Below are 27,778 nucleotides of genomic sequence, written 5' to 3' on the forward strand. Positions count from 1 at the left end.
ATGCCGGTTTTTCACACGAAGACGATAGAAAGTATCCTGGAGCCGGTGGCTCAGCAGATATCCCATCTGGTGATAATGCACGAAGAAGGTGAAGTTGATGGGAAAGGTATCCCAGATCTGACGGCGCCCGTAGCTGCTGTTCAGGCAGCCGTTAGTAACCTTGTTCGGGTGAGTAACTTTCTTCTCTGTGTAAAATCACATTGGTAAAGTTTGGCTGAGCTCGGCGAGTGTCGTAGGCTACCTGTCGCATTGTCCCATTCACCCATTACTTTCCAATGAAGTTGGACACAACACTTCACTCAGCAGAGTGTTAATGCGGTTACCAAATGTGTGTTCAATGGCAGGATTAGGGAATGCCATGAAACTTTTTTGGAGTTATTTAACTCGGGGCAAAAGGGCAGTGACGCCCTTTTCCCCTTGAAGATATGCCCTGCCTCCTCCTCTGTACATGACTGCCATAGCTTGACGTAGGCACTGCTGTAATGTGTGAGTCAGGTACAGGACCACAGTGAATTACTTTTTACTTTAATCACTCGGCTGCACAGAACAGCTGCACCTGTAGTGATCATCTATGAATAGTTCTGCAAATCACATCACTGCACTACATATCATATGCATTTGAATATTCAGCTATCAGTGCACTACTAATGCGTGAAAACGGTTATGAAGGGGCATAGTAAGTAGTAAGAAGCGTGTGCATGTGTATTTGGTCCATAAGATTGTAGGACCAGACTAGGAATCTCAGCTGTAGTGTGTAAATGAGAAGTAGGTGCAGTAATTTATCGAAACATGTTCAAAATGTGTGGAAATGAAGTGTGTATAAAGCTAAAAAGCACACTTTATACAATTCTAATGAGCTTTAAAATCAATATGTGCTATGATCACCTTTATTCTTAAATACAGCCTGAACTCTCTTATTCAAGCTTTCCTTATAAGTAGTCTTCATGAATAGTTTTCCAGGGTTCTTCAAGGACATTCAAAACTCTTCTTTGGATGTTGGCTGCCTTTTGTTCTGTTCTCTGTAAAGCTGATCCCACATTGATTTAATAATTTTGAGGTTTGGGCTCTGGGGAGGCCAATCCATGACAGATAGTGTGCCACTGTGTTTTTCTTTGAGTACTATGGCAGTATGTTTAGGATCATTGTCATGCTGTAAAATAAAGCTGTTGCCAATTAAATGCTTCCAGATGGTACTGGATGGTGGATTGAAATTGAATGGTAATTCTCTGCCTTCATAATTCATTCAGTTTTGACAAGTTGTCCAAGACTGCTGGCTGAAATGCAGACCCAAACCATGAAGGAGCCTCCACCTTGTTTCACATGGCTGCCTTTTGATTCCTGACCTCCTCTTTAAATATTGAACCAAATATTTCATCACTTCAACAAGTCCTGTTACCACTAATTTTTCAGTCCAGGTCTTGTGTAATTTGGCATAACTCAGCGTTTTGTTCCTGTTTCCCTTCCCCGTAATGGTTTCTTGAAAGCCACCCTTCCACTCAGAACATTTCTAATGAGGCTTCAGTGGACAGTAGATGGATCAGCTGAAGACCATGTTTCGGATCTGTTTTTTCATCTAATAGTCTCCGGGAATCACATTGGTGGTGGAAAATACTATTTTATGCCTGTCAGATTGTAAAGTTTAAAATAGATTCTTTGCTAAGTTGTTTTGTGTGGACACAACCTTGGTTCATCACTTGACTGGGTTGCCTTTCTTATGCTTCATGCATTCAGTCATTCATCAAATATGAAGAAATGAGGGGTGGCTTGGAAGTTTTGCACTAATGTAAAAACTGCAACCCTTGAGTATTAAGCTTAATGTTATATTTTAAAAACTGATAATATTTGTAGTAACTGATAAATATGACATTGTGTGTATAATATTCACCTGCAAAAATTCATTTTGAGTTGCGTGTGTTTCATACCTTAGTCACGAGTCACGATTTGCTCTGTGTGTCCTCATGTTACACGGAAACCACTTGCTATTGACCCCATGACCTAGAACCACACTTTTTTTAAAAAAAATAGAACCTGTCATCATACACATAATCTTGATGCACTATAGTGAATCTGGCTACATTATCAGATCTAGTTTGTGTCTGTTATCTTTTTCTATCCACATGGTAATTAACTTGTCTATGGGCCTATTAACTATGTGTTTCCAACCTATCTTTTTAAAACATTAAATTATACACACCCCCTTCACCAGATGCAGCTGTTGCCTCAATTATATTTAGACTCAGTGATGTAGTTATAATGGCATGTCTCAAAACCACATTGTATCTATCATGGAAGCTAGTTAGGAAATGACTGTCAATTTTATCCTGAAACACATGCTGAGTTTGTAACAAAGGAAGCGAGGGCCCTGTCAGATACTGTGGCTTATATGGAAAGAAAAGCATACAGGCTAAATTGAGGCAGACATGGTTCCTGTGTGTTGTGCAGTCTGTCAGCCTGGTCGAGCCCAGAACCCCTGGCACTTGTCGGGCAATAAATTTGGACAATTACTCTGGCGTCAGCAAAGGAATGTTTCATTTAAGGGGATTGCCTCGCAGTTTATTTATTACAGTTCATGGCCTATAAGAATTTCAATCTGGTTTACTTCATTCTGACGCTTTGTTTTTCCTCAGTGCCCACTCTTAAACAACAGGTCTGCACCTCATTGTGTCCATTATTTATATGTTTACAGGCTTCTGTCCTCTAAGGGCCTTTATAATACCCCCTTTCCACCCATGCTGGAGCCTATTCTGCTTTGCTGTCTTTCAAGAGCAAACCTTCTATTTTGACAGGTCTAAGAACTAAATGGTACATGTTTTTGGACCATTTTGGGTGGACTGCAGTAAATTTAGACTCCTTTTAACCCCATGATTAGGGTGGATTTAGCACAAGAGCTCATTACCAGTCCACTTACAACAAACCATTGAATAAACAAAGCCAAAGCAGAGCTAAATAAGGCTCGGTAATACATTTTAATATTTAGATATTAAGCGGTCAAGTTGTTCTGCCACTCAGTTGTTAAAAAAGTACAGAATGAAGTTTTTAGTGTAGAAACCTTTTATTTCGGCCAAGTAATTAACATGAAAACAGGGCTTGTCGTAGCACATGAAAATGTCCTGTGTATCCTCAGCTATCTTAGGATGAAATCATCCAGGCTTTCTGGACACTGTGAATTGTGATCAGATGTTTCCAACAGTGGCATGAATGGTTGCACGAGTCTGTAATTATTTCCAGTTGCTGTGGCAACATTACAACATGAACAGCGTTATGAGATCACTGAAGTTAAGGATCCGATGTAATTTCTTGTGGTCACAGTCCCATGAGTCATACATTGCAGAGCCTACATAAGTAATCAAATACACCGTGTAGCCCTTATCTTTGATTTTATCTAATGAGAAAACAGAAGTTTATTTTAGTCCATTAGCTGTTGGTGTCTTTTCCCTGCATATTTCATTGTTTTCCTAAAAATGACTTTTGAACTTCTTCATTTTTGCACCTGTTTTGTACTAGTTACTTGAAGTGAGTCTGCTTGAAAACAAAAAAGTAAGCGTCTAACTTGAAAGTAAATCTTTACTATCTAGGGAAAAGGATGACCCCTTCTAATTGGATTTTATCTAGTCATTGTCGGGATAGGATCGGGTCAAAGAAAAGCCATTTTTTTGCTGTATTGTCTGTGGTTCCCAGAAAACCATCTGTTACACAGACTTCCTCCCCCATTAACTTTGTCCAAGATCTCCAGAGCAGAAGCTTAAGTACTGTAATCAAGTTAAAAAACTGAGATGACCTAGAAATCGAACAGAGAGCAAGTTACAAGTAATTATACCTTTAAATTGCTTATTAAGATGATTGCACCAGGTTTTCCGACTAAAAAGGAAGGTGAGATTCCAGGATGTCTTGGATGCTTTAGCCTGTCTGAAGAGATCAGGTACAAATGATTAATTTTTAACTTATTCTAGCAGATGCATGGAGATAAAAGTGCAGCCCCGAACCATAATTGTTACTCTAGCAACATCACAAACTACTGTCATATACTCTGTGTTCATTTAATATCTATGACTAGTTATTCCTCATTGAGACAATGAGCGAGGTCTCAATTAAAGATGAATGTGAGGAATGCGAAGAATTCCCAACAGGCAGGAATTTATCCCATTTTGGAGGGGGAGGTGGGATCGGGCTGATCCTTTGAATGAACAACTTTACTCCCTGACCATGTTTTCACATGTCAGGAGCTTCTTTTTTGTCAGTGATATCAAGTTTTAGCCTGATACATATCTTTAGCTGCAGGATGTGGCTATGCTGTGGCTGACTGGTCGATTTTTAGCCGAACCAATATGCTTGTGCAATGAGAACGATTGTCTTTGTTGCACAAATGAGTGTTGTAACGGTAACATCAAGAAAATGAAATAAGTTGTTTGTAAAGCTGAAAATGTTTAAAAGAAAGCATCCTGTCATGAAAATTTGATGCTTGTTTTTTTTTATGTCTTTCAATTTTAGCAGTCATTTTAATCTGACAAAGTAAAATCATTTTTGAGGCACATATCACTGTTAAAAAGACTGATATTTTTAATGATTCTAAGAGTTTTGATAATGTCCTAATGGGAAAAATGGAGAGCATACTTGTCTGTGTCAGTAGCCAGCCTTTAAGGTTGGCTGTGCAGGCCTGTTGTAGCTCATTATTTTTATAGCTCCTTTTTATAGGTGTAAGGTTAAAAAAAAAAATCCAGTTTCTTCCTGTTTGCAGAGAACACGTGACTTGTGGAGATGCTTCTCTGTGTAGATCACTGAGTTTTTGTTGGGATAAAGAAGCTACTGTCTTCTGCAACACTCTGGAGGTTACAAAATATCACTCTGATTTATGAAATGCAGTTACTGGAAGCTGGGCTCGGCAGCAGTCACTGATTAGTGGGTTGTGTGAGAAATCTGGCCTCATGCTTTTTGCTCAATCTGCACAACACATTTGCAAGACTCTTGGAGGTCTTTAATATCTTCTCGAATGTCCTTAAACTTTGAAAGAAATACAGAGGATGCAACATGAGGGCGCTTTTAGGGGAATTTTTAAATACTTAATTGTGACGTGATCAGTATTTGAGTATTTTTGTTTATAGCAATTTCAATCACCCACTTCTCTAACCCTTTAGAGATGGGAAACAAATGAGCTCATTAAGTAAACTGCTTCACAGGCCAACAAAAGAAACCCTTTCCTATTACCTGGTACTCAAACTTCCTGCATTTTGTCAAGGGAAACAATTTCATGCAGCTCTCCATTTGATTCTATTATCTTGGCAGCAATGCGAGAACTATGGACTGTGAAATGTTTGTATAGTCAAACAAGAACACATTACTAGTCCTCATGCTCATGCACTATCAATTCATAATGCAAAGTTTGTGTATTTTTAGCTTTTTCTGATGAAAATTAGCTGGGATAGGAGAATACGGCAGAGCGTTGAGTTGAAAAGGAAATGCAGGAAGCCAAGTCAGGAATACCCAGCAGCTGTCAGCCCCACTCTGAACAAATGAAAGGAAAGCAAAGGGAAACCCTTGTCCCTCAGCAGCAGGGTGTTTATGACTCCAGAGCACACCATGACAAATCACAAAATGCACCTGGGGTGATCTTTTTTGTGGGGGGGGGTTTTCCCCAAGAAACAAAAATTCAAGATTGTGTTGGAATTGTTTCCTGTGCAGTTTGTGTTCCCCAAAAACACTGCAATCAGTATTACCAAATGTATTTTAAAACACGGATGTGGCTTTCTAAAATTGCTCAATTGAAACTTATGAAAGAATATTGAGAGAGTAGTAGAAATATAAAATGCATTTCCAAGTCAGGTGTAGACAAGGACTTGTACTTGCCTCTTTTTTTTTACCCTATTTGAGCACTTAGCTTTTAACTTAACTTTCGTACATTCACTGCGATCACATCTGTCCATGTTGTAATCGAATATCAGAAGGAACTTGGAGATACCGTATTTTGCCCAAGGAAACCTCAACATTTAGCCACTCCACCGTTGAGCTGCTGTTTTCCACGTTGTCAGACAAACCATGTTCTTCGGCACACTTCCGGCACTTTCTTTTTATGATTAGTTCTGTTGTGGACACCATTCATGCTAGTTATGATAGAGTAATGAACAAACATGAAGTTCTAGTAACCCCTTTAAGCCATCAGCTGCTACTCGGGACTATTTTGCTATGTTCAGCTTTCTGTGATGTACCTTGTGTAGTTATATTTTGTAGGAGAACAGAGGCAGTAATAATTTGTGTCCTTTAACAGATTCATGGATATTTAAAGTCTTTGACTCTTTCAAACTCAACAGTTTGCGTTTTTACACCAGTGTAGTCTGTATTTTAACTGAAAATTAATATTCTTTTCATGTAAACGTGAACAAAAACATCAGTTCCCTTTTTAGACTGTCTTTTTAGAATAGTTTCCCCCTCATTTTCTGCTAAACAAGCTGAGCTGTAGTCTAGTTTAATGGAATATAAAGTAAAGTTACAGTCCTACATTTCATGGAAATAGTTATATCAATCAGATAGTGACAAATAGGTTTTATATGGAAACACGTCATTGGTTGGCCAAATGTGAAGTTGAGGCTTCCTCTCTAGCACTTAAAAGTTATCTGTTAAATGTGTTGTTTTAGCTGTCCTTGTTCTGTGGAAGTAAACACATGCAACATGCTTTTTATTGACTCACTCTTCTTTTTAAGATAAGGACAATGAGTATGAATGCTGTTCCCCAGTAAGGCTGTGAGCTGCAAAGTTCCTGCATTGTGAAATAGTAGTTGTGATGTATTTCTCTAGCCACAGAGCCTGTTTTGCCTCTCCTAGCAGAACAATTGATTTGTGACTTTCAAGCAGATGATAGGATTTGGACACACCGTGCATAAGTGTTTACTGATCCAAATAAGAACAAACAAACAAACATGTTGGACACCGCTTGGAAGATGTGTGATAATGCCATAAGCACAATGTTTCTGCTGCCCTTCTGAATCATTATTAGTCAAAAGCCATTTAATATGTTAAAAAGCAGCACTTCCTGGTTTGAGACTATTGATCAAAGGTAGCTAATGGAGTGCTTTGGCATCAGATTGCAGTTCAGAGACACTTACTGTGGAAATCGGTGTCTTTCTCTCTGAGAAATACAAGTGTAGTAGTTTATTTTCTTATATGGTGTTAAGGGTTAGTGGTAGCACTGCTTGTAGGAATTTTGCAGTCATAGATCTTTGAGGTCCCCATGACTAACGCAGTATTGTGTTAAAACTGCCCGACATGAGAAAGGCAGGCTGTGTCTTGGCAGTCTGGAGGCTTTCAGAGTCGCCTTTCTTCTCGAGAAAGAGTGATGGGCTCCTGTCAACAATGCAGAGTCTGTGCTAAAGGAGCAGCCACTTTATCAAGCTACTTCACAACACAGGAGTGCCAGTGTTTCCACTCTAGGCTCAAATGGAACACACAGCTAAAAGTGTTGTAATGGCAGCTTGGAAGAAGATGACACTAAATCTGTGGAAGGCTTTAAAAAGATGCTGGGAGGGAACAGCTGTGCTTCTTTAAATTGTTTTCCTAGATTCTATTCAAGAAATAGGGGATTTTTATTGTGGTTTGGGTTGGCTGTCATAGCTTTAATTACTAATGACTGGTGACCGGACATCCTTATGTCATTGTTTCCCCAAGTCTTGATATCAGTAATTAAATGGGGGGAAAAATACCGTACAATTGACAGAAAAGTAATCTGGAAAAAAGAAATACAAAGTATAGGCTTCAGGGGTCTCAGTTCAGTATTATTCTTTATATTAAGTTTGATTTGTTATAAATTAAATATCCTTGCATTTCAACTTTTGTTGCTGTTGGACAAGACTTGTAATTCCAGGCCATTCTTGGCTTTGGTAACTAGTGAAGGACATTATCTTCTATTGTTTTACAGAAGAAACTATTAATCTCTTAGGCCAACAAAAGACCCCAGGAGACAAATCAAGAGATAAATAATCACAAGCTGTAGCCCTAATGTCAAACTAGGGCTTTGCTGCCGACACAGGAATGTGGTCCAAAATCACGACAGAGGCTCAAAATAGTAAAAGAGGCCAGGCATCACAAACTGCTCGACAACAAGCGTTGCAAACTTTGGTTACAGTTCTATTTTTACATCAAATTGTTTGGATCGCTGGTGCAAAACAATTTTTGAACTTCACACAACAGGAAGAGGCACGACAAGGGAGGAAGGAAAGGAAGACAGTGACAGTATCAAGAAATTTAAATTTGCTCAGTTTCAGAGACTCCTGTGCGACGCTTCGGGGTCAATATGACTCAGCTCTTGTTAAATGAATGCTCAGTTTCAGATCATGTCTAAACTTGACTTGAGCTTTAATAAATAGCAGTGTTGTTTTAACAGTTCTGTGAAGAGCTTACACAATCACCCTTACCTTGGAAAGTCGTTCATGAGCTGCTTGAGCCCCCTTGACATAATAGATTTATTTACCTAACCCACCTAACAAGTACTCGAAGCACACTGATATAAAGGAGTGAAAGTAATCTATAAATAGTAGACCATATATGCAAATAATCTCATATGGCTGTTGATAAAAGACCTTCAGCATTCCTATGTTTTGTTCCTGTTAGGGCTGATAAGCAAATAATTTAATCAAGTAGCTGCTGAAACCATGAGGAAGCTACATTATTTTCATCATTCTAGTTTACTGCAACTGTGCAAAATACTTTTTGCAGGTGGATCAGTAGAAGTATGACAAAGCTTTAAAGCAAGATAAGACTGGAAAAAGGAAATGCACTCGGATGCACTGAGTAAGTAGTTTAAATACTAAAAATATCCCAACATCAGTTGTTGCTGGCTTTTTTTCCCAGAGCCTCTTTGGAGGAATGTCAGGGTGGCGTATGCTCCCTGCCACTCCGGCCTCCCCGGCTGAGCTTTAGTTTTGGTTTGGCACAACCTTTGCTCCTAATTTATAACCCCACAGTTACTCAGAGTCCCTCAGGTCCAGTGAGCACAGAGCGAGGAGATGCATGTGTGCTCTGCTCCATTACTGCCTCCACGTCAACCATCTGGAATGGCTCTTCTAGTGGCTGTATACAGACACACTGACAAGCTCACTGGGATTGCTTACTGTAGCATCAGGAATGCATCATGAATAAGAAAAGCAAAAGCAGAAGTCACTGTTTTAAAGGAACTTCCAAGAGATTAAAAAACACTTTGAAAGTTGTGCCAGGATTTGGATTCATTATTTCCCATGCCCTAATTAGACATCTCTAAATTGTTTTGTCTTGTCCAAAATTCAGATATATTTCTGCAAACGTCACTGAAGAACTTAGAAGAAATTTTGATTCCTGGTGTGTTGCCTAGCGGGTACAAAAGAGTTCAGGACATTGAAACACGTTGGAAATGCTTTGTAAGAGTAAATTGTGTGACAGTCAGGAAATCACACCGTCACACATAATCTAGCACTCTGCAACACTTTTACTATTCAGCTGATTTGTAGTGCAATATTAATGTGAAAGGAAAGGTTTGTGCAGCAATGCATCTCATTTAAACTGGTCAGTATGCTCCGTAAGGATGAATGCCTATGATCTCTCACCCATGGCGGCTCAACGTGGGTGAGTTGTGCCTCCCCGCAGAGCTGAGGTCATGGTTGGGGGAGGTGAGTCATTTTGGCATTGGATGGAGAGGAGGCGTTCAGCTGCTTTGCACATTATAACTGTACCAAGGCCTGGCATCCCCCAGCAGCTGCCTTGTTGAAATAATGCTTCGCTACACAACTAACAGGACATCATTCTGAAAAACTGCCTGATTAACAGCAAGACTCTCTAAGGAGGAAAGTTGTGGTTACAAAGTTTTTACTCATGCATATAACATTCAGTTGATGTATGTACTGTGGTCACATTGCATAAAAGCTTTGGAATAGACCGTGTCCACCCTGTTTAAATTTTGTACAGGGGCTTTAAGCTTTGACTCACAGAAATCCTCATGACTGATGAACTAGTCAGAGTTGAAGCTTGGGTGTTGGGTGTGTCTCATGTCTGCTGTTTTATTACTGGTGCTATCTTTAACAGTTTGTAAATATAATGGCTAACTGGCTTTTAATTTACAGAGGAAGAATACATAACACCTTCTGGTTAAATGTGAAATTGTTATTGGGATTTTTGTTTTTTTTGGTTGTTCTCACAGTGAGCTTTGGGACCATCATATCATAAAATATCTGCCTAAATACTCTGTGTCAGACGGGTTTTCCAAACCTGGAAACATTTCGCTTCATGAGGGAGCAGCATGGATAGTGAACACACCCACTCACTTGTGTTAAATGTACTGGACTGCGCTATTCACACTTTGGCGCAATCTGACAGGAGCTGTCAGGTTAAAGATTGGCCGATGACCTGTAGGCCCCAGAAAAGTTTGCGGCTGCAGTGAATGTGTCACAGTTGCTTTTAATGCCATCTGGTGATATCACTGGCCAGTATTTATCTGTTGAGTCAGACTACTTTTGCACAGGCTAAAAGCTGTGGGAATATTGTGAAGAGGTGAAAGACTTTCTATAAATAATAAGACCTGTGAACAGCAGGTACATAAATAACAAAAGCAAGATAAGAGTATATGTATCATCTATTAGTCAAGTAAACCAATTTGCCTTTTTTTTTTTGTAACTAAGTGGTTTGTAGTATCCTTGCTATTATTTATGGTTATTATCTAGATTATTATTCTTGAATTGTGCTAATTTGTGAGAATAGTAGGTGTGATGGAATCAGAGAACCCCATGGACACAATCCAGTAGAATAACCACACTTTGACGTCACTTTTCCTAAATCTGTCTCTCATGAAAACTGAGACATGTGCCACCACACTGAGGCACAAGGCAGATGAATATATTCCTGTATTATTTATTTGCCACAGAGTACCTGGCAAGTAAAACATTTGCAGAGGAGAAAGTCTGCATGCATTATTTAATAGGTAATTTAGGCTTGCACACCTCTTTTCCCAACATGCACTTGTACACATGTGCTCTCTATCCCTGGCCACACTTATAGTTTCTATGCCAGCGAAGTAAAGACCAATTATGGGGCATAGAGTCACAGCAGGTGCACTGATGATAAGGTGTAAAATATGGAGTGAAATTAAGTTGATTGTAGGAAAAACAATCAAATAACACTTTGTTGATTTTATTGTGCTGACCTTTAATATCACTAAAACCCAGGTGGATCTATTTTATTGTCAGCAGTTGATTGATTAGTGAAAAATTGCTGGGATTTTTTTTTTTCAGTTTCTAAAGTTGGACATGCCAGAAATGTCCAGTATGTTCCCAAACACTTCCCATCACGGTCAGCTTGGTGCGCTATTGCACACACTGTGTTTACTTTAAATGTCATGTTTCTTTACATTATGCGTGTCTAATGTTTACTCATTTGTGCATTTGTGTTTTCCAGGTGGGAAAGGAGACTGTACAAACCACAGAAGACCAGCTCATGAAAAGGGACATGCCACCAGCTTTTATCAAGTAAGTAAATGCCTCAAATTCATTTCAAACATCTCAAATTCTTGGATTAAATGTCTCTTTCAGTATGTGGAACCCATCAGCTTCCCTTTGGATCTCTTTCTCTCTTTATCTGTTGCAGTAATGGCCGGTTGTGCCCAGGCAAAGGTCAGACATGGCATGTTAAGTGCCTCAGTCTTGCCATGGTGTAACAAAAATACTTTTTAGATCTGGGAGGAGTTCCTTTACCCTTTAAGAAGTGGGGCCTCATGAGAGTCGCTGGCTGCTGCTTTTTGTTTACAGAAAAAATGTAGATATTGACATAGAAAAGAGATGTCCCCATTTAATCAGTGTATTTGTTCCCCTGGCTTGCTTGACATTGCTTAAGTCATTAGTTTGTGCTTATCTGCTGCCTGTCTCGATCACAGTTTTTGACTGATCCTTATTATATGAGAAACTGCAGTCAGCGAGGGGGGAAAGGGCGTCCTATGGGCCACCCCAAGGTCAGGGAAAAGCATTGGCAAGCACAGGTCGTCAGGCTCAACACATTTGGCGCCTCAAAGTCACATCGTCACCTTGTCGTCATCCATCAGCACATGCGCTGGAATGTGTCTCCTTCACTAAATATAGTGTCTGCTGGGATCCAGTTAATGCATGGCTCTTTTCTTCCTGGTGCACGCTGAAGGACAGTGCTGGCTGGCTCTGCAAAGACACACACATTCATGTCAACCTTGATGCCATGCACATATATTAGCCTTTATCTTACACAAGACTTGATTAACCGACTGTCTCTTGCTTGGCCCCTTTAGTCTATAGCAGTAATGTGTCCTTGTTACCGGTGAACCCTTTAGCCTGTAGGCAAATGTAGGAAGTCAGTATACCGTGGGAACTGAAACGTGTTGTTCCTTGGCTTACTGCCTGTTTCGATGTGCAAAATGGCTGAGATATTTTGCAGTTGGCATGTAGGACAATGAATCAAATGGCTGAGCCTGCATTTTTTTTTTTCTTTTTTTACTGCTTTACAAGTCACAGAGTACACCACACCCAGGAGGCAGCTATTGATCATTACATTTCTGTAAAGCAGGGGTTAAATTGGACCAAGGCCAGACTCGAGAGGTGGGGTTCAGAGGGGAACCCCACCTCTTGGATCTCGTATCACGTCCTGTGAAAGCAAGATAACTTCTGTATCAAAAGATTGTTTATAGAATGAATATTTCAGTCAGGCCATTTTTGTTTATGTAGCCACTATCACAGATTTGCCTCATAATCAGTACGACACATGACATTGCTTTAGCTTTTAACCAGGCTCAGACTTGATTACTTAGACTCTGCTCATGAGACCAAATTTTACCCATTTCTTTTATGGTCTTTCATTAAAGACCACCACTCAAGGCCAATTAATTAGGCAGGTTTTTTTACAGTCTTTCTTCGAGGAATAAAAGGACATTCAGCAAACAGTAACTCCTTAATTTTGTGCTTTAACGTTTTCCAAACGAAACTTTTAAATGATTTAAAATAGATTTTAAAATCACATAAATGTATTTCTGAGATCATTGAAGTTTTCAAAATAGAGAAAACCCCCAGATCATTTTAAAAAGATGCAGTGAAAGGACCTTTAAACTTTTTATTCTGAAGAAATTAGTTTGTGTATTTATAACTTCCTTACTAAATAACAAAGTTTGGTTAGGGTATATAATAAGAAATGACTGCGTATGCTCAGCTAGAGTATGACGTGACCATTTTTGGTTAACAGACTGCCAACTTCACACACTTCTATTTTCTGCGAGCAAATAGAGGAAGCTGACGATACTGTTATTAGCTGTTTGTGTGGGCTCCTTACCAGAGAAATTCTGCAATCACATTTTCAGTTAAGAATTCGTTTGAGTGGAAATATTTACAGTACTCTGCAGACGTCTTGACCCACCCATTATTTCTTTGTATTTTGCTAGGAAAATTTTAAAACAGTTGACAATTATTTACTCAAATGCACAAACACAAATGGAAAAACCCCATGTAAGGGCAGTATGTTTATGATCATTGTCATGCTGCAAAATGAAGCTGTTGCCAAACAGATGCTTTCCAAATGGTATCACATGATGGATGAAAATCTGATGGTACTTTTCCCTGTTCTTAATTCCTATAGTTTTGACAAAATCCCCAACACCACTGGCTGAATTCTAGCTCCAAACCATGATACCGCCTCCAACGTGTCACCATTGTGTCGTCGAGATGGCTGTAGACATTCACTGTACCTCTCTCCTGACCTAAACTGTACAAATTGACAGTGATTTGAAGCAAAATTTTCAAATTTGAATTCATCATTCCATTTTTCAGTTTTAGTTCTTCTATAATTTGCCAACCTTCCATTGAGTTCATTTCTGATGAACATTCAGTAATTAGTAGATGGATTAACTGAACAGTCAGATGCATTTGTCAGTTCCTGTGTCAGGTCTTTTCCTATTTCTTAAGAACACTTCCTATTTCTTGATGGCTTGAGACTTGTGCACAGGACTGTATTTGTTTTGTGTTTTGGTTACATTTGATTGTAACTAGCAACAATTAGAGTAAAATCTTATGAGGATCACTTCATTTGAGTCCATATGTAAATGAATATCTGAAGAATTGTGGTTTGCCACACTTGTAGCGAGAACTGCGATGTTCTTGATATGCACTTTATGGAAGATGGTGTGAAAAGGATTCACGCTTCATTAACTTTACTGCACAAGGTGTGATTTTTTTATTTTTTTTTCTTTAAAAAAAAAAGCATATACTAAAGAGGAAATGAAACAAAGTTATGTTTACATTGCAGTTACTATAGGTTATGGCTACATGCTAAGGCTTCCATCTGTCTTTGCTTTATGTTGTTTCTACTTGTAATGTCACTTGGCTTTGTACCATGAGCATGACTCGTGTTAAGCATTTTTCTACAGGCTCTTGAAATGGATTGTCTTCTTTCCACAGAGTGGAGAATGCGTGCGCCAAACTGGTACAGGCTGCATCCATGCTGAAAGCTGATCCATACTCTGTTCCTGCTCGGGATTACCTGATCGATGGCTCTCGGGGCATCCTGTCTGGGACCTCTGACCTGCTCCTCACCTTTGATGAGGCTGAGGTATTCATTCATTAATTTATTTCATTTTACATGGAAAACCTGTTAACCAAAATAAATCTGCTGGAGGTCAGAACATCAGTTTTGTTACGGCAACAAAATACTGATAAGGTGACGCTGCTAGATATCAGTTTTACAGCACCAGATTCATTTCATACTTTTGATGGTGGTTTAGTGACCTTCTACTCCCGTTCTTATGCTCAGCGGTTGATTTGGAAGGGCTTCACCGACTTATTGACTGTTTAGACGTTCAGAGGATTGCTGTCACAGGCTTCTCTGCTGTAAGGATAGTATCTATTCCGGCCTTCCTCTTGGGTACTGTAGGCAGAGACGTAGATAAATATACTGCACGTGTACAGAAACACTTCTTATATCTCAAATCAGATGGGAATATCATCTGTCATGCCCATCTATCTTTTCCTCTCAGGGACAGAGAGTGAAATGAAAAAAGTTGCAGGTCAGCACTCTGGATGCAGACATCAGGCATCCCAGTCCTGTCTGCAGCAGTCAGCAGGAGTCATCCGTCAGCACTGCAATCATGTTTTCCGGTAGAGCTCAGGGATCACCCTGCATAGTGTAGTGGTGACTCCAGCAGTTCACATAAAGCTGGAGTGAAGCAGCACAAAGAAGTTGGAATGTCAGTTGGCCGTGTTATCAGAGTGTAATTAGAGGGAATGTGAAAGGGGTGTCTGAATGTGTGTTTGCATGATCACTTGTTTTATTTGTCTTTGAATTAGATTAAGTAGTTGTTTTCTTTTTTTTCTTACTGTTCTCATAGGTTCGCAGAATAATCCGTGTGTGCAGAGGCATCCTGGAGTATTTGGCTGTGGCAGAGGTGGTGGAGTCTATGGAGGACCTGATCACATATACAAAGAACCTGGGACCAGGTCGGTCTTCCAGTACAAGCTTACTTAGCCGAAGTCTTAACTAGACAGCGTGTAAAAATAACATTTTGCTGTGTTAGTTGACAGATTCAGAAGTTGTTTTTGCTGTGTAATCATTCTAGTGTAAGTGTCAGTTGTGATACCAGTGCAAAATAGTTATTTTTCCAACTCTGTTTTGTTGCCTTTTTCCAGGTATGACGAAGATGGCAAAGATGATAGATGAGCGGCAGCAGGAGCTCACGCATCAGGAGCATCGCGTGATGCTCGTCAACTCTATGAACACTGTCAAAGAGCTGCTGCCCATCCTCATTTCAGGTACTCTTGTTCTTTATAACTGTTACACAAGTCAGTGTTTCTGGAAGTCATTTTTATTTGGATTATCCGATTTCTTATCGCAAGTTCCGTTTTGTATTTAAGGCATCAAAATTTATGTGACAACCAAGACCTCTGAAAGCCACGGAGTGGAGGAGGCCTTGAAGAATCGTAACTTCACTTTTGAGAAGATGAGTGCCGAGATAAACGAGATCATCCGAGTGCTGCAGCTGACTTCCTGGGACGAGGATGCTTGGGCAAACAAGGTTCGTACAGTATAATTATATGAGTATGAAACTCCACAGAGTCGCTTTTACACAGTAAATATACACGAGTAGCTACAGTCTGTGTGGCTGTTTGAGCTGCTGTGTTTAAACCTGGTTTTTTGTGTGCTTTGGGAAAACAAAGACAGCACCCATATTGCTTCCATGTACTCATAGAAGATCAGCAATGAACTGGAAAGTTCATAAAGTGATGGTAACTCTCAGCTGTATTTTTTCTCCCTTTTAGTAACAAGTGCTTTGTTTCATCACGATGAGACTGTATCAGTTTTGACAGGTGTGAATGAGATTTTTTCATTACAATTAGAAACAAAGTACACATGCCTTAACTTCTCCTCTCTCTTTCTTGTATAGTCGGTTAATGTGTTAGGTTCTTTTATGTTTTTCAGCTCTGCATGTGCAGCTCCTTTCCTATCCCAGGGTCTCTCTAAAATCTCCTTCCTGTGTCACTTCTGTCTATTTTCTGTTGTGGTTCTCAGTCAGTATGTCTAGTTGAACATTTGAATTTATGTCCCTCTTCCTTTCTTTTTACCATTTCTTTCTCCCTTCACCCCCTGTAGAAGGTAAGGCTTGCCTGTGTCGCCCTTTGGTTGTACAGCAGCATGCTTATGAGAGATGAGTGGGCTTTTTGTGCTTTGTAGTGCCTTTGTGTGCTTTTCAGTAGCGAGACTGTTAGGAGGTTAAATTTACTATTAATTAATAAATTCAATTACTATTATCTACTATAGACTGGAGTTTTGTTGATGAAGAGTAAAGCAGGTTGAAGTGCAGAAATGTCTGCCTTTTTTGAGATTTTGTTTGCCTTGCAGTAAGACTTTGTATCAACATCTGTGTGTCCCCCCTCCTCTGTCCTTTAAACCTCACTATAGCCTTGTCTTCAGCTGCTTGGGTTATTGATTGACCTGACTCATGCAGTATTGATTTTGGCATCATTAGGGAGGACTCTGAGTGTTCATCTCTTCTTGCCATGAACATCAGGTTTCTCCTGATGGAGGAGAGCACATAGAAACTCTGATATGGATTTTGTTTTATGAATGGCTAATTGTTTGTTTAATCCAACATGCATAACCACATTTTCTCAATGTTTTTTTTATTTTCATGAACACTAAATATCCGTTGTCATTTAACATCATCAACATAATCAATGGCGTTAATCATACCCCATCTAATTTCTAAATATAAGCTTAAATGAATGCATGTTTGCAAAGCATATCTCTTTCACTTTACTTCACTGGCTTTTTGTACTCATACACACGCACAGACACACACATAGTCAGTTAATGCCAAAGCAGCTGCATGCTGAGCATATTTGAACAGTAAAGTAATACACCCACACATCTCCGGTATCATCACTTCACACCTTTTTGCTTGTGTAGACTGTACCTGTTTTTTCTCTTTCCATTTTTAGTCACATTGAATCACATGCATGGTTTTCATCTAGTTGGTTTTGACTAGCTTAAACATACATTACATTTTATTTTATTTATTTTTTTAATCATGGAGGTTGGTTCTGCCTATGTGGTTTGATTTGCTTTGAAACTCTTTACTGAACTCTGTAGTCAGTCTTCATACAGCAGGATATTTTACCCTGAAAAACAAGTTAACTCAAACACTCATCTGATCTGGTCTCACGCTTGGCTCAAGCTCCTGCAGGACTCTGCTTTGATTTGCAGACTTCTGCAAAGAGAAGGCTCATTGTTGAGTCAGTTGCTGTTGGATAGATTGTTGTATTTCCATCCACTAGGACGGAGATACAATGGAAAATCTCTCGGCTTTATAAAAACGCACACCCTTTGTCGACAAAGGGAAAGAATAATGGAAACGGCATGTTTTTACGTGGCTGAGCGTGACACATTTTAACGATGCTGCATGTGGATTATGCCAAATGTTTATTTAACTCAAATAACTAACAGTTGATCATGACGGTGACAGGGCCTGGAAATTTTCCCTGAAGTCACTGACTCAGTGAGAAGTCCGAGCTTCCAGATCACTTGATTTTTAAACTGAAGTTGCATTTAGTTGCCTTGAGATAGCTGCTTTTGTAGAAACTGAATTCAACTGAATTCAATTTGATTCACATAAACATTAGTATTTATAGAAAAATAGATTAACTGTTAAAATAAAGTGACTCTAGACAGTAATGTTTTATATGGAGATTCTGCAATAAGAGTAAAATGATTCATGAACTCCTCGTGCAGATTGTAATGCCTGAGACAGCCACGACCAAATGAATTATGTTCTCTGGTTGTCCAGCTGTTCGGTCTGTTCGATATGTTGGCACGGCATTGAGAACTGGAGACTCAAGAGAATCTGATAAAGTTTTGGTCATCACTGGATGTCATATGTTGACATTATGTCTTTCACATAATTAGTCAGACGCCAGTAGTACAAAAGTCCACAAAATGTCTGTAGAATAAAATGAAATGATGTTGTTTCATATCATAAAGGGCAAAGATTAAGCATGTTGTTCTGCAAAAACAGCACAATTGTTTATTGTTATTCATCTCCATAACTCAGGAGCTGAAAGGAGGATTGTCATCATGTTTTACAGTTGGTTGGTTAGTGACTTGGTGACACTGATCTAGTGAAGATGCCTTGAAACTATGATGATTTGTGCTGCTGGTTTGAATATATGTGTGTTTGTGTGTATCATTCATCCATCAAAATGTGATGTTTCTTTGTTGTAGCATCTATATTTATGGCTCTGACAAAATCGGCATCTTTTTTTTAAACTGTCAACAGTTGATATGTCACAGATATGGATGTAAACTCCAACTTGACTGGTTGCTGCAAGCATATAACAGTGAGGCAGTAATTTTAGTCTTTTTTAGCATATTGATATATTCCTTTCTTTCAAAACTCAAAGGACACAGAGGCTATGAAGAGGGCTCTTGGGCTAATCGATTCAAAGATGGCTCAGGCTAAGAACTGGCTGAGGGATCCAAATGCTCAACCAGGTAATAATCCTTAGTTTCCTCTACGTTAATCCCTTCATTCTGTAGCTAATCACATCCTTATCCTTATGCGTGGCCTAAGTGAATTTAGAGACGTATTTGGTATTTCTGAGTTCATTTATTTGTGTTTTTCCTTTTTCTAGGAGACGCAGGTGAGCAGGCCATCCGGCAGATTCTTGATGAGGCCGGAAAAGTTGGTGAGCTTTGTGCAGGGAAGGAGCGCAGAGATATAGTTGGCACAGCGAAGACACTGAGTCAAATGACAGACCAGGTGTCTGAGATGAGAGCCAGGTAAAGTGCACATTAACAACACTGCTTTGCATTTTTGTGTTGCAGCTGTTTCAAAATAATTGTCCTCCTCTTGTGCACCTTTCTTCAAGTAGTCTTGATTTCTGCTATTGTGCATTTCATGTGTTGATTTGGTGTTTTAGCAATGTGCTCCTTTGATACAGTTGTTTCATTTTCAGTCCTCAAAGGATAAAGGTTGTAATGCAGTAAGCATATTAAAGGGGATTATAGTGTACAGAAGTGGGAGTGATAAGACCTGATAAGAAATATTATTGTCACCAGAGACCCTGAGTCACACTAGATTAAAAGCAGCTGTCTGGTATTAATCCATAATCCACTTTTAACCTCTGGTGCTGTTACCTCTACGAAAACAGAGATGAGTCTATAAATCAGACATTACGACATTAAGTGTGGAAGTTTTACTTAACCAAGTGGGCCATATGGATTAAGCTCTGCAGTAAAAAAACAAACAAGTAGATCAAAAGAAGTGCAAATGTGCACTTAATGGTATCTGGGTGTTTTCTTTGTTCATCTCAGAGGTCATGGAGCATCCCCGGTTGCCATGCAAAAGGCACAGCAGGTTTCCCAAGGTCTCGATGTGCTCACAGGCAAGGTGGAAAATGCTGCACGGAAACTGGAGGCCATGACCAACTCCAAGCAGGCCATCGCCAAAAGGATCGATGCTGCGCAGGTGAGTCGTTAGCTCAGAAAACATGGCTTCAGACAGTTCAGTGCAATTTGATGGTTTTGATTATTTTGTGTGCATGTGTTTTGTCTTGTTGCAGAATTGGCTTGCAGATCCTAATAGTGGAACAGAGGGAGAGGAGAATGTCAAGGCGGTGCTCATGGAGGCCAGAAAGATTGCTGACATGTGCGAAGACCCCAAAGAAAGAGATGACATCATGCGCTCTGTTGGAGAGATCGCTGCCATGACTGCCAAGCTGTCTGATCTCAGAAGACAGTAAGTTAAAGACCGCCTGAAAAATGGGACAGCTTTATGCTGGTTTTGTTTTTCCACACGTGAAGCGTGAGATTGATGGCTCTGTGTCTCCCTAATCCAACTGGTGTGCGTTCACACTTTACTACAGTTGTTCAGATGCTTTTTTCACCCCTTAAATCATTTGCTACTGTCATCATCATCAAATCCCTGCTGTTTACTTTTCGTTGCGAGGAAACGGTATTGGTGTTTCTTTTTATGTATGCAGGAAAAAATGAGAAATGTGTACAGTCACGGTTGTCAGCTACCAATTTCATACTATAATTTGACAGTTTGGAGCTGTTCATATGCAGCATTGTACATATGGATGATGGGCTGCACCTGCGATTGTTTTTTAAGTAAAAAGTTCTCATTTGACCATATTTGTAGGTGAACTCCAGATTTAATAGCGATACAGACCTCATTCCAGCCATAACCTTGTGATAAATTAGGTTGCTGTTTTTAATTCCTTCTAGGGGCAAAGGTGACACGCCTGAAGCCAGAGCTTTGGCTAAACAAATTGCAACAGCTCTGCAGAACCTGCAGTCCAAAACCAACAAGGCTGTGGCCAACAGCAGGCCTGCAAAGGCAGCTGTTCACTTGGAAGGAAAAATCGAGCAGGCACAGCGCTGGATTGACAATCCCACCGTGGATGACAGCGGTGTGGGTGAGTCTGGCTTGCATCCTCCCCAGACTTCCTCGTGTCTGTCTATCTCTCACACACTTTATATTCACTCCACTGCTCCTGTGGCTTAATTACAGAGTATACAAATTATACACATACTCAACATTCCATTGTTGTCTTATTCCCTGGTTTTGGCCCATCTCCACTTAAACCTGGACAACTTACGTGGTTTTGAACAAAGTTGGAGTGTGCCTGTTCCACAAATATCTACAGTAGTTACCCGAGAAAAAGCAAACGAGAAATATTACAGAAAGAGACACTGATCTGATTTTTTTTTTTTTTTTTAGCAGCTGGGCTGTTTTGCAGCTAGTTGCATGAGATGACAAAGTTCAATGCTGCGATGAGCAGACATTCCACTTACCTAGTGCTGAAACTGGAAGTGAAATATTTGGTTTACCACTTTTGTTATTCATCAAAAGAAAATGTGAAAAGCACATTTGTTCCAGCTTCTCAGATGTGCTGACTTGCTTTTCTTCTTTCATTGTAAAATGAATCTTCCAATTCTTTGCCAAACCAAACCATCTACTGGAGCATATTTCTTTGTGTATTAGGATGGACTTTTTTTTTTGGACATTTTCATGGCATTTTTAGAAAAAGAAAAAGAAAAATGGAAAAAACATCCAAAATTAACCCAAAATGAATCTTATTATCTAATAAACTATGTCAGGGATATGTTTTTATCTATATAGCCAAAGCTATACATTGGTAATTGCCTATGCAGCTGTCAATTTTGTTATCTGTAGATGCACTATTAAATTAAACATAGAGCTTGTGGATTTATAAAAAGGAATTGTTAACAAAGGTTTACAAAGAAATAACTTTTCTAAGCCAAACTAAATTAAATATGTTGTTATTTGTACTTTTTTTTTGTTTTTAGGCCAGGCAGCCATACGTGGCCTAGTTGCAGAGGGCCACAGGCTGGCCAATGCCCTGCCGGGCCCATACAGGCAGGAGCTGCTAGGCAAGTGTGAGCAGGTAGAGCAGCTCATGGCCCAACTCGCTGACCTGGCTGCCCGCGGTGAAGGGGACTCCCCTCAAGCACGTGCTGTGGCTCAACAGCTCCAAGCAGCCCTGAAGGTAAGACGGCTCACATTCTTCAGTCATTCCCACCCCACCCAGGTCTGTAGCTTCTCTGACAGGATTCACTCAGGAATGCAGGCAAACAACCCCCTCTGCTGGTTACCAGGGGTGGAGGAAACTAATGCCCTAAAAGCTTTTTATTTCCCTAAAGCTTACTTAAATGTAAACTTGAATAAAAAACAGTGTAATATAGTGTTGTAGCCATGATCATATTGTAATATGCACTTCATGGAGCTGCTGAAGCTAAATAAGAACAGATGTGTATCTGTAATCTCAGCAAAACTCTGTGTGAGTGCTGGCTGGTTGTAACATTTGTCTGACCTCATCTCAGGATCTGAAAGGAAAGATGCAAGAGGCGATGACTCAGGAGGTGTCTGACATCTTCAGTGACACAACTACCCCCATCAAGTTACTGGCAGTGGCCGCTACCGCCCCGCTCGACGCCCCCAACAGAGATGAGGTCAGCGGCACAGTCACTCTACTACTAACTATGATCTCACTGCAGTGATTCTTTTTCATTTGTATTATATTTATTGGCAGGGTGTTCTGTTGTTTCCAGAAACCATTTTGGATAATTGTTTTTATTTGATCATGTGTAGGTCTTTGACGAAAGAGCTGCCAACTTTGAGAATCACGCCAATAAGCTTGGCACCACAGCAGAGAAGGCTGCTGCTGTTGGCACTGCTAACAAGAGCACGGTGGAGGGAATCCAGGCTGCCGTAAAGTCAACAAGAGACTTAACACCACAAGTATGTTATGGTTGAGTGTTTGTGTCTGCCCTCCACTCCGCCGTGAGCCACAGAGCTTAAGTGTTTCTCACCACTTGAAATGAGTTTTTAGCAGTTGTAAGTAGACTTCCAATTAATGTTTTTTTTTTTTTCCCCCTTCCTGTTAGGTGGTATCTGCTGCTCGCATTTTGCTGAGAAACCCCGGCAACCAAGCAGCATATGAACATTTTGAAACCATGAAGAACCAGTGGATTGACAATGTAGAAAAAATGACAGGTAAGGTGCCGTAAAGACCCTGAAAACGGCTGGAACATAATTTCATATCCTGGTCCTGGTATAACTCCCTGTGGTTCCCTGTGGATGTCTAGGTTTGGTGGACGAGGCCATCGACACCAAATCTCTGCTCGATGCCTCAGAGGACGCCATAAAGAAGGACCTGGATAAGTGTCGTGTGGCGATGACCAATCACCAGCCTCAGATGCTGGTCGCAGGTGCTACCAGTATCGCCCGCAGAGCTAACCGCATCCTCCTGGTAGCTAAACGAGAGGTAGAAAATTCTGAGGATCCTAAATTCAGGGAGGTGGTGAAGGCTGCATCTGATGAACTGAGCCAGACGATCTCTCCTATGGTGATGAATGCTAAGGCTGTGGCTGGAAATATCCAGGATCCAAGTAGGTTTATGTTTCTCACAGGTTTTGTCTTATATTCATATGGCACATTTTGATTAATGGTCATGTGTTTGTTTTAATTGCCAGCTCTTCAGAAGGGCTTTTTGGACTCTGGTTATAAGATTCTTGGTGCTGTGGCAAAAGTCAGGGAGGCCTTCCAACCTCAAGAACCAGACTTCCCTCCACCTCCTCCTGAACTGGATCAGCTTAATGTAAGTTTTCATATAAGTACAACTTTAGATTTGGAAAATAAATTAAAGCTCCTCTGATTGTTCACAATGATTTGTGTAACCGCCTAACCACGATTGTTTTACTGTTTCCTTCTAGCTTAACGATGAGGCAGCACCTCCCAAACCTCCTCTCCCAGAGGGTGAGGTTCCTCCCCCAAGGCCTCCTCCCCCAGAGGAGAAAGATGAGGAGTTCCCTGAGCAGAAGGCTGGTGACATGGTTAATGAGCCCATGATGGTGGCTGCGAGGCAGCTTCACGATGAAGCCCGCAAATGGTCCAGCAAAGTAGGTCAACACTATAAACCCAGCAGATGTGACGATACCAGAGGTTTGCTGATTCCTTTTACATTTAGGTCAATAAGAGCCTAACCTGAGCCCAAGCACATTCTGGTGTTGTGAAAATAATTTCTAAGGAGTTCTAATGACTCTAATTTCATTCGTTTGTTATGAGCGTTCTAAAGATCTTTCTTTGAAACACTAAAAGCAGGTTTCCCTGCCAGTTTGACATACCAGCTTATCAATAATTTACCACAAGAGGAAGTGATAAGATACATTGCAGAGATGTTTGTTTTTTTTTCAACTTTGATTATGTTCTTGCTGTGTCTTGTAGGGAAATGATATCATTGGTGCTGCCAAACGAATGGCCCTTCTCATGGCGGAGATGTCACGTCTGGTGCGTGGAGGCAGCGGAAACAAGCGTGCACTCATCCAGTGCGCCAAAGACATCGCTAAGGCTTCTGATGAGGTCACACGGCTGGCTAAGGAGGTGGCCAAGCAGTGCACTGACAAACGTATCCGGACCAACCTGCTGCAGGTCAGTTTAAGTTGTCTTCATCATGTGGTTCAACCATTACCTCTTTTTCCCAGTTTGCACAGACAGTTTGATGTATTTTTATAAATAATGTTTCTAATCTCCTTTAAGGTGTGCGAGCGCATTCCCACCATCAGCACTCAGCTCAAAATCCTGTCAACAGTCAAGGCCACCATGTTGGGTCGTACCAACATCAGCGAAGAGGAGTCAGAGCAGGTGAGCAGAGTTTGACATCAGGGTGCCATTTCACTGAATTAACCTCTGAGAAAAGTATCATTCGAATCTCCATTTGTGTCCATTTTCATTTCTCCTTTCAGGCTACTGAGATGTTGGTCCACAATGCTCAGAACCTGATGCAGTCTGTGAAGGAGACTGTCAGAGAGGCTGAGGCAGCTTCTATCAAGATCCGGACAGATGCAGGTTTCACCCTCCACTGGGTCAGAAAGACCCCCTGGTACCAGTAAGGGAAGAGAAGGGCCATTGTTCATGCTGGTCCAGGAGGACTTTGAATGGACAGATACATACTTTACCAGAGTTATGATATCAGTGCCCCACATCCTAATATTGGAAGAGTTTCTCTTGGTCCCACGTCCTGTCTGTAACAGTTGCTGTTCTGATATAATGTAAACGGTGGGACTTTTCAATGCGAGTTATGGCTTATAATCTTACTGGGAACAGCTTTTTTTTTTTTTTCTAAAGTGTGTAAAAATGTGTTTTTATTTTGAGAAATCCCAGGAATATATATATTTTGATCAGAGGTTAGATTTCCTATAATGTGAGGTTAATTGTTTCTGGCCTCTTCTAGCAAACCACAGTAAATTAAATTGAAATATAACATTATCTCTAGACATTTTTCTATCTTTGTACTGATAATTTTACTGTCGTTATCATCCATTCGTTCTTTCTAGAATAAGCACATGAACCTGGGGAGTTGTTACAAGTACATTATACACATTATACACCTGCGCTGAGTGCATGCATCTATTCAGCAGTATTTTGTCTGTTTACACTATTCTGTATTATGACAACTGAAAGAGAAACACTGTTTTGCTTATGCCGTTGTAGCAGTCTGTATTTGCTTTTGCCAAAGACATCCTGCAACGATTTCAAGTCATTCTTTGGTCAGCAATACTTATTTGACTTTAAGGGATAGTTTTAAGATGTACCTGACTGAAAGGAAAAAAACGAATTTTAAGAGCCGGCAGAGCTTTTAGGCCTGCATTGACTCATTCAACTCTTTTTGTTTAACACGCTGCGTTGAGATTACATGCAATAAACAGGCTTATGCTACACTATGCGGCTTAATAGCCAAAAAGTTATTACTCTAATCTTCCCAGCAAAGCTTTGCCTTCTTTAGAGAAAGTCATCCAGCCTGTTGTTTTCTTTGTTGTTTTTCACTCAACATTATTGTACGTCTCATATCTTTGTTGTGCACAATCATTTTTGTAATATATGAATAGCACACTTCTTAGGTAGCCAAGGGAAAGTCATACAAGCACAGTGTCTGCAGCTGGTGAAATCTTCTTTTTATATTCTCACGTCTGTCTAAAGATGTCCTGATACACTAAAATTTAATGGCCACTTCTTGGGGCTACAGTAGTTGAAACTTTAAAATATTTGAAGACTATTGGTGTGAATGTCTCATTTTAAGTACCTAATGCCAACTGATGTGCCTTGGGAAATAAACTTTATTTGCAATTGATACAATTTTCATTTTAAGATGTTTTGTATCATTTTGTACCAGGTGTCATTGTGTTGATTTCCTTGAAACACTTGCTGTACATGATTCTTCTTTAAAATGTTCCCGGTTTATGACTTACTTTTAGTCACGTTATGCTCTATGCAAAACTTAGCAGATCTTCAAATTATGCAATGTAGCTGGGGTTAAATGGGCCTGAATGTGGATTTGCTTAGGCATCGTTCACAATTTTGTAATAAAGCATTTTATAGCACTTGGAGGTGTTTTGATCTGTATTTTCTGTTGTTCTGACACACACACACAAGTAAGTACTGTACAATAGTTAGATTTATTTTCTGAATTTCATTCATTCTTCTAGAATTATTTATCTTTCCTTTATTAGGAATGTGTTACCAACCAAAGTATTTTATGTCAATCATTTTGTATTTTATTAACTCACAAAGGCATTTTTGAATCTCCACAACACAAAATGACCATAATCTAAACACTAAAAAACTTATCAACGTTCAGACAATGCTGGATACTTTGAGGTGTTGTGCTTTAGGGTGACATAACAGCCAACATGTACCCAGTTAACACAATAACATAGGCTGGAACCTATCCCAGCTTTGATGGAGTGAGAGGCAGGCTGCGAGTCCAGTGCAGAGCTAATACAAACAGACGATTATTCACACTCATGCATTTGACCAATTTAGAATCCACAATTAACCCAACATCTATGTCTTTGGACTGTGCGATTAAAGCCAGAAAGACCCTACACAGGCACAGGGACAACATGCAAAACCCACAAAGGACTGACTGGCTGATAATTTCATTTTACGTGTAACTTAACCATTTCAGGGCCTGAAGTCTATCCCGGTTGTTAGTAGTACTTATCTTTCAGCGGTTGTCAGCAGTTTACAAAGGCTTCATTGAATTTTTTTTATTTAACAAATACACAAAAAACACTATTTCTGCCAACCATATCTTTGATGTGCATTTTTACACAGATGACACAACTTCATATACAGCTAGCTTGTTCTGTAAATGGCTTATATTTTCTTTTGGAAACTATATCCGTTTTCTACTAAACTACTATCTATTGAACTGAATGGAACTCTATTGAATTAAACAAACACAGAGGTCATGTGTGGCAATCCAGAATCTTTTTGGTGTGTGATTGAGCTGTGTTTTCACTCCACAATAATTCCTTTATAGCACAGGCATTTGTTATGCCCTGTCTAAGGGGGACAAAACAAAACACCAAAGCCATCCATCTTCCCCAAGTCACACAAAAACTTAAGAACAACTTGATGTAAGGCCACACCAACAAATAAACAAATCTATCTGCAAATCCAAGCCGAGCTAACGAAACCAAACCAACATACCCTGTTTGTTTTCTATGTGTGAGCACTTTTAACATAGCATTCACACTTAGGCGCAAACTCAGGAACCTTGTGGTTTAAGATGACCTGCTCTACCCCCTTAACCACGGCCACCTCTTTAAAACAAAAAAAAAAATACCACCAGCAACGTTCTCACACTTTGACATTTGCAAAAAGATCTGAGCCTGAGATAAGTTATGGATAGACCTTTTAGGTCAAAGCTTGCCCAGTAAAGTGGCAAGCTTTGAATTCTATACACCT

General features: G+C 40.0%; 1 protein-coding gene across 1 annotated transcript; it reads left to right on the plus strand.

The window, feature by feature from the left end:
• On the plus strand, window positions 1-26,412 carry LOC120737928 (vinculin). The gene is made up of 21 exons (XM_040038869.1): window positions 1-168; window positions 11,404-11,474; window positions 14,412-14,562; window positions 15,338-15,446; window positions 15,636-15,758; window positions 15,861-16,021; window positions 18,903-18,993; window positions 19,134-19,281; window positions 19,816-19,969; window positions 20,064-20,239; window positions 20,731-20,921; window positions 21,817-22,016; window positions 22,351-22,479; window positions 22,619-22,768; window positions 22,915-23,023; window positions 23,116-23,418; window positions 23,503-23,627; window positions 23,743-23,928; window positions 24,254-24,457; window positions 24,566-24,670; window positions 24,772-26,412. The coding sequence occupies exons 1-21, from the start codon at window positions 1-3 to the stop codon at window positions 24,916-24,918; spliced, it is 3,201 nt and encodes a 1,066-aa protein (XP_039894803.1). The 3' UTR covers window positions 24,919-26,412.
• The last annotated feature ends 1,366 nt before the right edge of the window (window positions 26,413-27,778 follow it).

Source organism: Simochromis diagramma, unplaced genomic scaffold, assembly GCF_900408965.1.
Source record: "Simochromis diagramma unplaced genomic scaffold, fSimDia1.1 OVJJ01000402.1, whole genome shotgun sequence".
In the NCBI taxonomy this organism is placed as follows: domain Eukaryota; kingdom Metazoa; phylum Chordata; class Actinopteri; order Cichliformes; family Cichlidae; genus Simochromis; species Simochromis diagramma.

What these genes read in the sequence shown, in the direction of transcription:
- LOC120737928 (XM_040038869.1), top strand. Translation starts at nt 1, where the DNA reads ATGCCGGTTTTTCACACGAAGACGATAGAAAGTATCCTGGAGCCGGTG. An exon ending in CCGTTAGTAACCTTGTTCGG is followed by an intron (nt 169 to 11,403) that starts GTGAGTAACTTT and finishes TGTGTTTTCCAG; the next exon opens with GTGGGAAAGGAGACTGTACA. An exon ending in CTGTCTGATCTCAGAAGACA is followed by an intron (nt 20,240 to 20,730) that starts GTAAGTTAAAGA and finishes AATTCCTTCTAG; the next exon opens with GGGCAAAGGTGACACGCCTG.